At 45.9% G+C, this 14,539-nt stretch overlaps 1 protein-coding gene across 14 annotated transcripts in view; it reads left to right on the top strand.

Annotated features, from left to right (window-relative positions):
- Positions 1–14,539, top strand: part of TMEM131L (transmembrane 131 like) — a 173,390-nt gene that overhangs the window by 76,089 nt on the left and 82,762 nt on the right. For all 14 annotated transcript variants that reach the window (XM_042234251.1, XM_027956227.2, XM_027956226.2 and 11 more), the window contains one exon: positions 12,605–12,673. In XM_042234251.1, the coding sequence (XP_042090185.1) occupies positions 12,605–12,673 (69 nt within the window). The remainder of the gene's footprint in view (positions 1–12,604; positions 12,674–14,539) is intronic.

Raw genomic sequence — 14,539 nt, 5'->3', positions numbered from 1 at the left:
CTGCACAGGACAGTTAGGAAGGTGAAGCGTTTCTCGTAGATTTCCCCCGTAGTATTGCTCACGTTCTTTGTAGTTGCCTAAAGATTACTCCTTGGAAGGAAAGTTATGACCAACCTAGATAGCATATTCAAAAGCAGAGACATTACTTTGCTGACTAAGGTCTGTCTAGCCAAGGCTATGGGTTTTCCAGTGGTCATGTATGGATGTGAGAGTTGGACTGTGAAGAAAGCTGAACACCGAAGAATTGATGCTTTTGAACTGTGGTGTTGGAGAAGACTCTTGAGAGTCCCCTGGACTGCAAGGAGATCCAACCAGTCCATTCTGAAGGAGATCAGCCCTGGGATTTCTTTTGGAAGGAATGATGCTAAAGCTGAAACTCCAGTACTTTGGCCACCTCATGGGAAGAGTTGACTCACTGGAAAAGACTCTGATGCTGGGAGGGATTGGGGGCAGGAGGAGAAGGGGACGACAGAGGATGAGATGGCTGGATGGCATCACAGACTCGATGGACGTGAGTCTGAGTGAACTCTGGGAGTTGGTGATGGACAGGGAGGCCTGGCGTGCTGCGATTCATGGGGTTGCAAAGAGTCGGATACGACTGAGCGACTGAACTGAAAGATTATTTTGATATACTTGCTCCCGTGGGGATTTAAAAAAAGTCAGTTTATTGTGTTTGAATTAAAATTTTGGACCGTGAAGTTACATAGGATTCTTCTTTCATTGTACAAAGAAACTCTGAAAGATCACCTTAGGTACATCTGTTTTTGTGTTACCGACCTCCCTGAAGTCTGCATGCCTTCATCTTTGTTTTTCCCTTAGTCAAAAACTCCTTCCTCCCTGTTCAACTGAGCACAACATATCCAGCCTTCTCAGCCCCGCTGAAGGCGTCGCCTCTTCCGGAAGGCTTTTCTGAGCCCGCTCTGCAGCGCCTCTCCCTTGTGTGGGCTGTGCTCCCCGTGTGCCATGTGAGACTGGACGCCATGGGAGTTAGGAGGCCTTTTATTCTCCTTTGACTTCTAGGGTCAGACTGCCTTGGCTGAGGTGTAGCAGCTAGTGCAGCTCAAGTGTCGGAATTGCTGGGGTGGGATCTGACACTGCTGCTTGTTTGCCGGTGATGGTGGTTCCATCACCAGAAAAACTAAGGAAGTTTCTCTGGAATACGAGCTGAAATTGCTACATCCTATTTGCCTGAAAGCATTATATGTGAAAGTAGTAGCTTTTTCAAGCTTTAAATTTATAGAACCAATCTAATGAATCAAATTTTGCTGTGACCAATCCAGTATATTCACACTGCTATCCATCCAAAAGCATTTCCACGTCAACTAAGGTAACATTTAACTCCCGCTTAAGAATCAAGGCGGTTGTATTTTGGAAGTCATCTGTGAATAAATATGTAAGATAAGTGTATATTGAATATCTTTGTTTCACCATGTGTTAGGAAATAAAATTATTCTGTCTAATGATATTTATATACCAAGTTCCTTATTGTTGTTCAGTCCCTCAGTCGTGTCTGACTCTTTGTGACCCCATGGACTGCAGCACACCAGGCTCCTTTCCTCCACTGTCTCGCGGAGTTTGCGCAGATTAATGTCCATTGAGTCGGTGATGGTATCTAACCATCTCATTATCTGCCTCTCTCTTCTGCTTTTCGCTTTATTCTTTCCCAGCATCAGGGTCTTTTCCAGTGAATCAGCTCTTCGCATCAGGTGGCCAAAGTATTGGAGCTTCAGCCTCAGGATCAGTCCTTCAAATGAATATTCAGGGTTGATTTCCTTTAGGATTGACTGTTCTGATCTCCTTGAAGTCCAGGAAACTGTCAAGAGTCTTCTCCAGCACCACAGTTACAATGCATCAGTTCTTTGGCGCTCAGCCTTCTTTACGGTCTCACATCTGTACATGACTACTGGAAAAACCGTAGCATGGACTATATAGACCTTTGTCAGCAAAGTGATGTCTCTGCTTTTTAATACATACACTATCTAGGTTTGTCATAGCTTTCCTTCCAACGAGCAGGTGTCTTTTAATTTCATGCAATAGCTGTCTGCAGTGATTTTGGAGCCCAAGAAAAGAAAATCTGTCACTGCCTCCACTTTTTCCGCTTCTATTGACCATAAAGTGATGGGACTGGATGCCATGATCTTGTTTTTGAATGTTGAGCTTTAAGCCAACTTTTTCACTCTCCTCTTTCATTTTCATCAAGAGGCTCTTTAGTTCTTCACTTTCTGCCATTAGAGTGGTATCATCTGCATATTTGAGGTTGTTGATATTTCTCCCAGCAATCTTGAATCCGGCTTGTGCTTCCTCCAGCCCAGTGTTTCTCACGATGTACTCTGCATATAAGTTAAATAAGCAGGGTGACAATATACAGCCTTGTTGTACTGCTTTCCCAATTTTGAACCCATTGTTCCATGTTCGGTTCTAAATGTTATTTCTTGACCTGCATGCAGACTTCTTAGGAGACAGGTAAGGTGGTCTGATATTACCATCTTTTTTAAGAACTTTCTAGTTTGTTGTGGTCCACACAGTCAAAGAGTTTAATGTAGTCAGTGAAATAAAGTAGATATATTTTTTTAATTCTTGTGCTTGCTCCATGATCCAATGAATGTTGGAAATTTGAGCCCTGATTCCTCTGCTTCTTCGAAACCCAACTTGTACATCTGGAAGTTCTTAGTTCAATGTACTGCCAAAGTCTCGCTTGAAGGGTTTTGAGCAAAACCTTGCTCGCATGTGAAATGAGCGCAATTGTGTGGTAGTTTGAACAGTCTTTGGCATTGCCCTTCTTTGGGATTGGAATGAAGACTGACATTTTCCAGTCTTCTGGCCACTGCTGAGTTTTCCAAATTTGCTGACACATTGAGTGCAGCACTTCAGCAGCAGCATGTTTTAGGATTTGAAATAGCTTAGCTGGGGTTCCGTCACCTCCATTAGCTTTGTTCCTAGTAATGCTTCCTAAGACCCACTTGCCTTCATACTCCAGGATGTCTGGTGTAGGTGAGTGAACACACCATTACGGCCATCCGGTTTATTAAGACGTTTTTTGTTTGTAGAGTTCTGTGTGTTCTTGCCATCTCTTCTTAATCTCTTCTGCTTCTGTTAGGTCCTGGCCTTTCTGTCCTTTATTGTGCCCATCCTTGCATGAAATGTTCCCTTGATATCTAGTTTTCTTGAAGAGATCTCCAGTCTTTCCATTCGGTTTTCCTCTATTTCTTTGCATTGTTCAGTTAAGAAGGCCTTCTAATCTCTCCTTGCTATTCTCCATAACTCTGCATTCAGTTGGGCATATCTTTCCCTTTCTCTCTTGATTTCACGTCTCTTCTTTCTTCAGCTATTTGTAAAGTCTCCTCAGACAACTACTTTGCCTTTTTCTTGAGGATGGTCTTCATCACTGCCTCCTGTACAGTGTTACTAATCTCCACCCGTTGTACTTCAGGCACTCTGTCCACCAGATATAACCCCTTGGATCTGTTTGTCACTTCCACTGTATAATATCAGGCACTTGATTTAGGTCATACCTGAATGGTCAGGTGGTTTTCCCTTTCTTCACTTTGAGCCTGAATTTGCCAATAAGGAGTTCATGATCTGAGCCACAGTCTGCTCCAGGTCCTGTTTTGCTGACTGTATAGAGCTTCTCCATCTTTGGCTGCAAAGAATATAATCAGTCTGATTTCAGTGTTGACCATCTGGTGGTGTCCGTGTGTAGTGTTGTCTCTTGTGTTGTTGGAAGAGGGTGTTCTCTTGACAAAACTCTGTTAGCCTTTGCTCTGCTTCATTTTGTACTCGAAGGCCAAACTTGGCTGTTATTCTGGGTGTCCTTTGATTTCCTACTTTTGCATTCCAGTTCCCTATGAGGAAAAGGACGTGTGTGTGTGTGTGTGTGTGTGTGTGTGTGTGTGTGTGTGTGTGTGTGTGTGTGTTCAAGAAGGTCTTGTAGGTTGGGGCATAGACCTGGATTACAGTGACGTTGAATGGTTTGCCTTGGGAATGAACTGAGATCATCCTGTCTTTTTTGAGGTCTTACCCAAGTACTGCATTCTGACTCTCGAGTTGACTGTGAAGCCTGCTCCATTCTTTCCAAGGGATTCCTGCCCACAATAGCAGATATGATGGTCACCTGAATTAAATTTGCCCATTGCTGTCCATTTTAGTTCACAGAGAAGCTTTAAAAAATAGCTTGTTCCCTATGTCTGTGTGCCTGTTTCTGTTAGGGTTACCAAAGGGGAAAGGGCAGGGGATAAATCAGGAGTATGAGATTAGCGGATACACACTGCCATATATAAAATAGATGAACAAGAAAAATTTACAGAATAGCACAGGGAACTATGCTCAGTATCTCGTAGTAATCTATAATGGAGAAGATCTGAAAAAGAATGTGTGTGTATATATATGTATATATATATGAGAGTAACCTTGCTCTGCATCTAAAGCTAACGATATTGTAAGTCAACAGTAGTTCAATTAAAAAAAGGAAACAGCTTTTTCCTGTTCAGATTACTAATGTCTAAATTCATCTGGGCACTTTGAGAAGTCAGAGTTGTTTTTTTGAGAACAGCTACTGTATTGCATAAACGTGCTTGGTCCACCTGTGGCCTAGGATAAGACCTTCATTCCCAGTCTCCAGTTCACTGATTGTCTGTGTGGATTTCTGCCTTGGCTCATGTGTAGCATTTGATCAAGACTGTTATTGCTGGAGACGTCTAGGACTGAATTACTTTTTCATGCTAACTTGTCTTAGAGCTGAAAGAGAGTGCAAAATGTATTTTGTATTTTGCAGGTTTAAAAATCATGTTTAATTATTTTAACGTATAGTAGCCTGGGAAAAGATGTGAAATCTTCAACTCCTAGATGAGAAGCCATGCTTTGCTGTGAAGAGAAAGTTGGACCAGGGATAGGAAACATGAGCTTAATTACCAGCCTTTTCTTTTATAGGTTTTTGCAATGCTATTTAACCACTTGACTAAAGGAGTTCTTTATAGCATGCGGACTGTGATATGATTAAATGTGTAAATCCAATTATGGTTTTTAAAATTCTTTAGTGTGCAAATGAAACGATTTTTGAATGTAAGGTCCTGCTAGTGAGACTGGAAGGAGGGGACCGCTTTGCATGGTGTCAGCGTGTGGGTCCCGGGGTATCTGTCAGTGTTGGCTATGTGTGGAGTTAGAACGCAGGGAGACGTTGCACTTCCTGCGGGGCTCCGGGCTGGGTGGGTTGGCTGTCGCTCACCAGGAGGGGCAGACCGTGCTGTGAACCGCTGGGGAGACCGAGGCAGATGCTGACCTCCATCCTGAGTCGCAGTTGGGGGTGCTGGGGGTGGGGGCATCTGCAGGATAGCATTGCCTCAGATGGAAACAAGAGTCAGAAGCTCAGCAGAGGAGTCCAGGCCACAGATGCACAGGCTTGGGAAATGAATCAGTCAGACCACAGGGACTGACTCTGGCTGATTTAGGCAGAAAAGGAATTTATTGAAGAGATGTTGGGCAGCTGACAGAATCTCGAGGAAGTCTTAAGAACCTGGTTCAGAAAATAAACAAGTAGAAAGGGGATTTAGTAGCTTGAACCACAAGTCAGAGTGTGTTCTGGAGAGAGACTGCCTGGCACTCACCGGCCCACTGCTGGCCGTGTGCTCATTTCCCCGGGACCCCCGGCCCACCCCGTGCCCATGTGCTCGTTCCCCCGGGACCCCTGGCCCACCCCATGGCCGTGGTGCTCATTCCCCCGGCCCACCCCATGGCCGTGTGCTCATTCCCCCGGGACCCCTGACCAGTTCCCCCGGGACCCCCAGCCCACCGCTGGCCGTGTGCTTGTTCCCCTGGGACCCCCGGCCCACCGCTGGCTGTGGTGCTCGTTCCCCTGGGGCCGCCTTCCTCCCCCCGCCCGCTGCCCTGCCTCGGGCGGGTGAAGCCGCCCAAGCCTGGGTCGTGTGCTGGCCCCCTGGCTGCAGGCAGGACCGCTGAAACTGGGACGGCTGGCCCTTGAGCAGCTCGAGTGTGAGCTGCCAGGTCCACTTAAACGTGCTTGCTTTCTATAAATGTGGACTCGATGAGCCACGCTTGGTTGACTCTGGTGCAGAACCGAGAACGTGGAGCAGATCCCAGGACCAGCTGTAAAGTTACATGCAGACTTGTGACTGTGTGGGGGCGGAGCCCCGGAGCCCCAGTGTTGTGCCAGGGTCACCCGTAACTGGCCCGTTCGTAAACAGCCCAGAAGGGGTGAAATCTGGGAATGGGGTAAGGAAGCTCTGATGATGCTGAACAGTCAGAAGAACCCAGATGTCTCTGTGGGAAGCATCACACTGTTGGTGAAGGGTGAGCCTGGAGGTGAGGGCCGAGGAAAGGGTGGCCTGGGAGAGGTGAGCAGGGGAAGAGGGCCTGGAGGGGAGCTGAGCGGGAGCAGCCACAGGGGTGAGGAAGGCTGGGCGAGACTTCTAGGAACCACGGAAGGGGCAGTTCAGGAAGGAGGAGCTGGCGGAGGGGGTAAGCCAGCTCAGCATTCAGGTGCCAGGTTGTTACCCTTGGCGACCTCAGCACGAGCAGCCTCAGTGAGGGAGGGGCGGGCTGTGGGAGAGAAGTGGGGTGGGGCATAGATGGGGACGGGCTCTGGGCACGTGCTCACAGGCCCCTTCAGCCACCGAGTGGGCCTTGGCAGGTTGTTTTAAACGCTCAGCACGTCTGTGTCCCTATATGAAAATGTGTAGTAACAGACTCCACCTGGTACACAGGTATCCATGGGATAATCAGGTGCTTGGCACAGCATCCTGTATGTGTTCAGGATGTGTTCAATAAGTGTGCGTGCTGCCAGTGGCACGTTCACCGGCAGTTTGACTGTGAAGGGCAGAAGGGGATTGGAGCAGGTGTAGAGCATCAGGGCCTCTGCTCAAGTGAGGGGGCATGAGTGGGTGGAGGGGGAGGTGCGGGTGAGGAGAGCATCAGGGCCTCTGCTCAGGTGAGGGGCATGAGTAGGTGGAGGGGGAGGTGCGGGTGAGGAGATGGTGAAAACCCTGGGGCAGGCAGGGCAGGACGGGGCTGGGAGGTGGGGGGTCGTCCTTGAGGGAGGAACACCTCCTCTGTGGGTGGAGAAGGCCATCAGCAACTCACGGTACAGAATGACGTGGAGGACTTTGGTCCTGGCCTTGGAGGGCTTGACCACCAATGAACCAGGTGGCTTAAAACCCCAGATCTCTTGTCAGGGAAAGTGTTAGTGGCTCAGTCATGTTCGACTCTTTGCAACCCTGTGGACTGTAGCCCACCAGTCTGCTCTGTCCTTGGAATTCTCCAGACAAGAATACTTGAGTGGGTTGCCATTCCTTTCTCCAGGGGATCTTCCTTATCCAGGGATGGAATCTAGGTCCCCCTCATTGCAGGCAGATTCTTACCTGTCTGAGCCACCAGGGAAGCCTTGTCCGTGAGGGTCCCTCTGATACGCCACTATTGGTGTTGCTCCAAGAACTTCCCTTGGCTTCGATCTTGAAGCCCAGGCCTTCTTTTAGTGGAAGAAACTAGGTGACTTCCTTGGTGGTGCAATGGCTAAGACTTTATCGCTTCCACTGCAGGGGCCCGGGTTCGATCCCTGGTCAGGGAACTAGATCCCACATGCTGCAGCTCAGACCTGGCGTGGCCAAATCAATAAATAAATATTAAAAAAAAAGAAGAAGCTAGGAAAATCTTGTCCTACCAAATGACTTTTTCTCCCTCTGTGGGAACTTAAGTGGTTGCTTGCAAGTTAATTTACCAGGAAGAATGACATTTCTAATTAAGTAGACATGCCTGTGTATTTAATATTTTCTCCTTTCAGTGAACTTCTGGGGAGAAGTATTTTTTTAATTTAAAGCAGAGAGCGACTGGTAGCACCATGATTATGATGTTGTAACTCATGTGGCTACAGAACTCATTCCATCAGTCCTGCAGCCTGGGCACTTGTGTTTCCATGGAAGGCCCTTGGACGAGTGGGTCCCAGGAGTCCTCACGACAGCAGTGCTGCTGGTGGCAGCTGCAGGTCTTGCCCTGAGGCCGCCCGACTGACTAGGGGCTGCAGGAGGCTGGGGCTTCCTGTATCCTACAGGGTGGGTGCCAGGCCACTGCATACAGAGCCAGTACTGAATTCTAGGACCCCTGGGAATGGCAGCTGACTCTCAGAAATCCCTATTTCCTGCTCAGGGCCCAGGGGAATTAATAGTGCAGGAATCCCTACCTTCCGAGAGGTTTCCCAGCTCTGGGATCTCAATAGGCTCAGCTTCTTAAGAGAAAAACAGCCCAGTAAGTGGCTCATTAAGGAGCTCATTAGCATAACCTGCTTTTCCTCAACTCCTCAGCATCTAGACCGCTGCAACCTTTTCATCCTCATCCAGTGCCTAAAGCCATTGTCGTGGTTGACCTTAAAAAAAAAAAAGTGCTCTTTCTCTCCGCCCCTCCATTGGAACAGTTTGGCTATAAAAGGCAGCTGGCTGTAGGCGGCAGGGCTTGAGAGGCAGATGAAAACCGGTCCATTTAGGAATGTGGGCCACTGGGCAGCCCCACCCTCCCTTCGGTAGTCACTGCTGTTTCTCAGATCCCTGCTGGAAGGCGAGGTTCTTTCCTCCCTGGTGGGGGACGATGGCAGCCCTCACAGGCTTGTGGACTGCTGCGGTTTTCCCAGAGACCAGTGAGGCCTGGAGGAGAAGGTCCGGCGCAGGCCCTGCAGACCTCACGTGCTGCTCCCACTCTCGGGGTCCAGGCGCCTTCTCAGGGCTGCCCCCATCCGCCTGCCCCTTCCTCCCTGCTCACGCCCCCTCCTCCCTGCTCACACCCGCTCCTCCCTGCTCACACCCTGTCCTGTCTCTGCACTCCGCTCTCTGCCGCTTGCTTGGCGCCACCAGATAACTCAGATGGCATTCTTCAGAGTGACCTGTGCTTCTTGAAGCCGTTAGCCTGGCTGGAGGCACCTCCAGGGTAGCTGTCCGTGGAGCCCCAGCCCAGAAGCCCTTCATGACTCTTGCAGGAATTTTCTCCTTCCCTGTCTTTGCACTGTCTTGATCTGTGAGTTTTGCCTGTTGGCACGTGAGCCTGGCCTTCTGCATCAGATCTGGAGGAGAGGGTCCTCTGACCTGGCTGCGCCCCCTACCCCATGCAGCTGGGTGCTCTGAACTCAGGGGGCTGGTAGACTGGAACCAGCCCCTGAGCCCTGATGCTTATTCCCAAGATGGGAGCCTTGGTCAGATAACAGCTGTGCATGGCCAGAACAGTTGCTTAGAGTTGATTCATTTTTATACCTGTTACTGGGCTGAATTTTTTAAAGTGTGTGCCTGATATTGGCAGATGGGTATAGTTTTCCTAGGATGTAATTTACATCTGAGCCCTTTTTTAAGGAGCTTGGCACATCCATCCCATCCCCCTTGAGGACGACCGAGGAGACCAAGCCTCGTATCACATAGGAGCTCTTGGCTGGCACCTTCTCATTTCACTTCTCATTTCCAGGGAAATTGTTTCTTCTTATACTAGCCACTTTTTTGAACTGTGTTTCTTTGTTTTATATAGAGATAAATAATGGCCAAAGTTTATTTTTTTTTAAAAAAAGAGAAGATAAAGTCAGATACTCTTAGGCAGAGATACTCTTTCAAAAAAGTATGTGTGGAATTCCTTGCCCACGTGTCCTGCAGCTGAGGAAGGCATGGCTCTTTGCAGGAGGTGGGCGTCTGCAGAAAAAGTGGGGGGGGACAAGGGGGTCCCTACACCCAGAGCCTTGCCTCAGTTGCTGTCACTGTCCTGTTCTGGCCCTGTGCCTGCCCCTGCTGAAGGTGCCAAGTAAGTGGTCTCTCTTTTTACACACTCTCCTTGTGTGACTTAATCCAGTTTCCAGACTGTGAAAGTAAGTTGAGCTAAAACTGACCAAAGGAGAAAGATGTATCTGTTCTGTGACTTTTAGAAGAAATACTGACATGGTTTTATTTCTCCATTCTAAGATCTCCGACTTCTTTAAAGCTGGAGAAATTATGGCTGTTTCTACCCTTTTGCTTCAGGTTGACCCTTAAATGTCTGACTTTCACTGAGTATGAAGAACTTCCCGATTGTGAGCTTTAGTAAACTCTGTTGTGGCATAAGACAGCCCGGGTTTCTGTTTCACTCGGTCTATTCACAGGTAATCACTGCTGCTCCATTTGGGACTTCTAAATCCTAGGGTCAGCTCTGCTCCAAGCTCAGCTGGCCTCTCCACCTGTTGCCATTGCTTTTTCTGTTAGACGAGAGTCATCCTCTTAGTAACACGATCTGATAGGTATTGCATTATGTGCCAGGCATGACGCAAAGACATCATTCTTTCATTTTAACCTCCTGAAAACTATAGGGCAGATCCTGTTGTCATTTTCATATTGCAGGTGCTAAGTGAGCAGTTTGTTCAGTACTAGATCGTGACGGCTCCAAAGCTGCTTCCTCTCCTGGCAGAGGAACTACCTTGGTTCCTTGGGTAGGTCACAAGAACTTGGATAGACTTGAACTCTGAACAGGGTTCATGTTTTTGACCCAGACAGATCTGCATTGGAGTTTTGGCTCTTCCTCTTAGTAGCTATGTGATCTTGGGTGAATTACTTAAGTCCTCCAAAGCTCGTCTTCATTCAGAAGTTGTGTGTGAAATCTGACGATAAATTCACCTTCAGTATATGAGGCATGAGGTGGATTGTCATTGACTCCTTCACTTTTTGCTAATACATCAGCCTGACTTTTCTAAGGAAATTTTCGGCCTATGAAGTTGCCTGCTTTCTTTCCTTTCTGGAATGCTGAGCCCTGGCCAGCTCGGTCTGTAGAGGGGGTGACTGTGGTGCCTCTGATGTTGGCAACTCTTTATGACCATTGGCCTCCTGTGGCTTTTCAGAACATTTCTGGAGGCAGCTGGGTGTGTTTGTGGCCTGTTTTTGCAAGCAAATCATGGAGTTAGTTTTGGCCTTTTAGGGTGTGAGAGCGCCCAGGAAATAGCGTACCTGTGACTGCCTGACGCGGGCACAAGGAAGGAAGTTGGCAGGTGGGAAACTGAAGTGCCACCTTTATTATTAATAAAGATGGTGCTGGATGTGGAGTAAAGGAGACACAGATGAGAGGACAGATGGGATTCTAAGGAGCGAGGGTGGAGGAAGGGAAGCTTAGGTGCAGTCAGGAAAGGGGAGGAGGAGAGGCTGCAGGCAGGATGCTCCATGGGAGGTGAGGGTTTGGACAGGCTCTCTGGTCTCTGCACTGTTGCACCTTCAAGACAGCCGGGAGCCGGCCTGCTGCGGGTCACAGCAGTTCTGCGGGCCGGCAGCTGTGGAGCTCAAGTGTCCACTCCGCCAGCCTCTGGATCGAGCTCGGCGCAGGGCTGCTTGTGGGAGGAGGAAATGAAAAGATTGTTATTTGGGAAAACTTGTCTCTTTGAAAACAGCTGTGTATACTACACTTAGGCACTTCTCTAAATCAAGTATTTTTGGAATACATGGATTTTAAGATCTTGCATGACTCTGAAGTAAGTCAGAGAAACACAAATATATGATATATGGGGAATCTTAAAAAAAGGATACAAATGGACTTATTAATATTTACGAAACAGAAGCAGACTCACAGAGCACAGTTATGGATACCAGAGGGGAAGGTTGTGGGCAGGGATAGATTGGGAGTTTGGGATTAACGTATACACACTGCTAGATTTAAAATGGATTAAAAAAATTACTTAAAAAGGTATATGACAGTTAATAGTTTCTTGATAGACACACATATTTTATATGATATATATTATATATTTGTATGTAGTTTTTATATGTCTTTATTCATAAATGTCATTGTGGCTTATTTTTAATGCATCTTTTGGGGTATATTAATTTCTGGTTTTTGATTCTGAAGGAAAATGAAATCATAATAATGGTTAACAACTGCTGAAAATATGACCTGCTGTGTGATATTTTATTTGCTTTGTTAATCTTAAAGATACAGACTTGGTGATGGTTTCAGTCTGAAGGGGCAACCCTTGCTCCCAGTCCTTTTCCTGGTATAACTAGTCTGATGAAAGTAGAGGGCAGAGCTCCTTCCCTCTCCAGCCCCTACCCTCAACGCCCATCCCTGTGTTTTTTTCCTGATTTGGGGCTTGTGAAAATGGGTATGCTTCCTGAATTCATCCTGAAATGAAGCCCATTCAGGATCGACTCCATCCCCATTTTTTATCTGAATGCTTATAAAAGCTGTGCATTAACCATAATCTAAGAGTACCCTGGGCTTCCCCGGCGGCTCAGTGGTATCAGGAGAATCTGCCTGCCAGTGCAGCAGGACACTCTGGTTGGTCGGGAAGATCCCCTGGAGAAGAAAATGGCAACCCACTCCAGTATTTTTGCTGGAAAATTCCATGGACAGAGGAGTCTGGTGGGCTACAGTCTGTGGGGTAGCAAGAGAGTCAGACAAACGTTGGTGACTTCAATTTTTGCAGCTGTAGAATTATATTAGACTTCAAATAATTTAACTGTTAACATTTTATCATTTAAGATCTAGCTCAAACTCATGTTTTAGGGAGTAAAATTATATCTCATGAGAGCTAACAGTCTAAGTATATAGCCTCTTAACTCGGCATTCAACAGAAGCATACAACAGACAAAAGTTAATCTGTGTTTTCTTTTCTTTTTAGCTTCTCAGACAAGCTATTTAGTGGAAAAGGCTTACATTTTCAGCCATCAGTTCTAGATTTTGGAGTTCAGTAAGTATTTTCTCCTTATAATTTTTAGCAATTTATTACTAATACTGTTTGCTTTCAGGATATTTTTTATATATGTATGATACTAAATATATTTTAAATAGATAATATAAAGAGATGCTGTTCCTAGAACTTGTTGGAAGGAACTTTTTTGTGAAAAGGCGAGTATGAGAGTTGTTTTAGTCCTTTCTATAGGTTTTAATAAATATGTGTTATAATTTAAGTCTGTGGTATTACATCCTTGTTTTTCTGAAACAAAGCAGGCTATTTTTTTAAATGAAAAACTCTATGTATCAATGGTTGCTGAATTTTTAAAATTAGATTCACTTATTCACTTGTTTTTACTCCTCCTTGTGCCTTGGGATTCAAAACTGGACATGCACTGGTTATTGAGATAGGGGTTTTGGGAACAGGTGGGGAAGACAGCGTGGAAGCTGTAGTCCCTTTCAGTACATCTTGTTGAGAACCACGAGATGAAGGAGGTGACCTGAGTGTCAGGTGAGGGACTGGTTTGGGAACTCAGAAATCAAGGAAGAGAAGGATGCGGTTGTTCTCAGGAGGGCACTCCAGGCCTCATGTTGCAGTGAAGTTAAGAGGTGAAGTGTTAGACTCACTGGACGTAGAATTTTGCTGTACTGAATAGATTCAGTTTCATGTTAATAGAGTTTCAAGGTGGAAGTAAAAGAGTGTTCCAGGATTAAAAACTCTGCTTGTTTCAGCATCCTGCAATATCAGTTTTATGGAGAACTTTTCTGAGTTGCAAAAAAAAGTTATGTGAGTGAAATAACCGTGGTGCTAGGAGAGCATCTGGGGTGAGTTAGCGGTGCTCGCCTGGCGTGTCCTCCTTCATTCATCTGGTTTCCTTCTTTCCATTTCCTTCTGATCGGCAGAAGATCAGAGCTGCAGTGAAGAATAATGAATTTTAAATTTAGAAGTACATTGTTGAACTTTTTAAGGAGAGTGTATAAAAGGAAGACGTGATAAAAGTGCAAGGGGAACTCGCTGTATTTACAAGATTCTGGGCATCTGCCTTTTTTGTTTTTGAATTTTTATATTTTTACTCTTAAGTAAAGCATGAGATTTTATAGTAAAACCTCATCATTTCAATTTCCAAGAGATTATTTTACTTCTGTCAAAAGTATGGTTAACAGAACTCGTAATGCAGGACCTACTTGTGTATTGTAGATTGGTAGATATCGTAAGAGGGATAGCAGTAAATACAGTTAGACTGTGATAGCAATTCCAGTTCATAGGACACTGGCTGTCTGTAGTATGTTTACTCTGTCAATATAAAAATTCTGCAGTCAGTGCCCATATGTTACTTAGCTCTGCACATCAGTTCCTGGTTCTGATAGCGGTAAGTCACGTTGAAAAGAAATGTTTAAAAGGTTACCAAGTTTTAGACTTGAATCACCTTTGGATGATTCAGTTTTGTTTATGTAGTGGTTTACACTTTTAAAATGCAATCTTATCTCTTGTGAGTTGAGTCTTACATCAATCCTGGAAGGACAGTGGAGATAGGTGTTACCTGAAAAAGAGAGAATTATTTCCAAATATCTCTATATATTTGAGCATGTACTATAGATGTTCATATATTTGGGCTGAGAAATAATGCATTTTTTCCCAAGGTTATTGGTTATTTCACTAGAAGTGGCTTTGATTTCTAAGCCAGTATGCTCTATGCTGTTTTCTCATAACTGAGATCTGGGATATGGTTATGGGAACATTATTTTTTGCTAAAGTGTAAAACAGTCATTCAGTGATAACAAAATACAGCCCCCAAAATTAGTCAGGTTTTATCTTACTCCTAACAAATGGCCCAGTTTATAGGCATTAGACACACTTTAACCAGCACGTTCTCATTTCATT

The sequence above is a fragment of the Ovis aries genome, chromosome 17 (genome assembly GCF_016772045.2).
Source record: "Ovis aries strain OAR_USU_Benz2616 breed Rambouillet chromosome 17, ARS-UI_Ramb_v3.0, whole genome shotgun sequence".
Lineage (NCBI taxonomy): Eukaryota > Metazoa > Chordata > Mammalia > Artiodactyla > Bovidae > Ovis > Ovis aries.
This window is presented reverse-complemented; position numbering and strand designations above follow the sequence as displayed.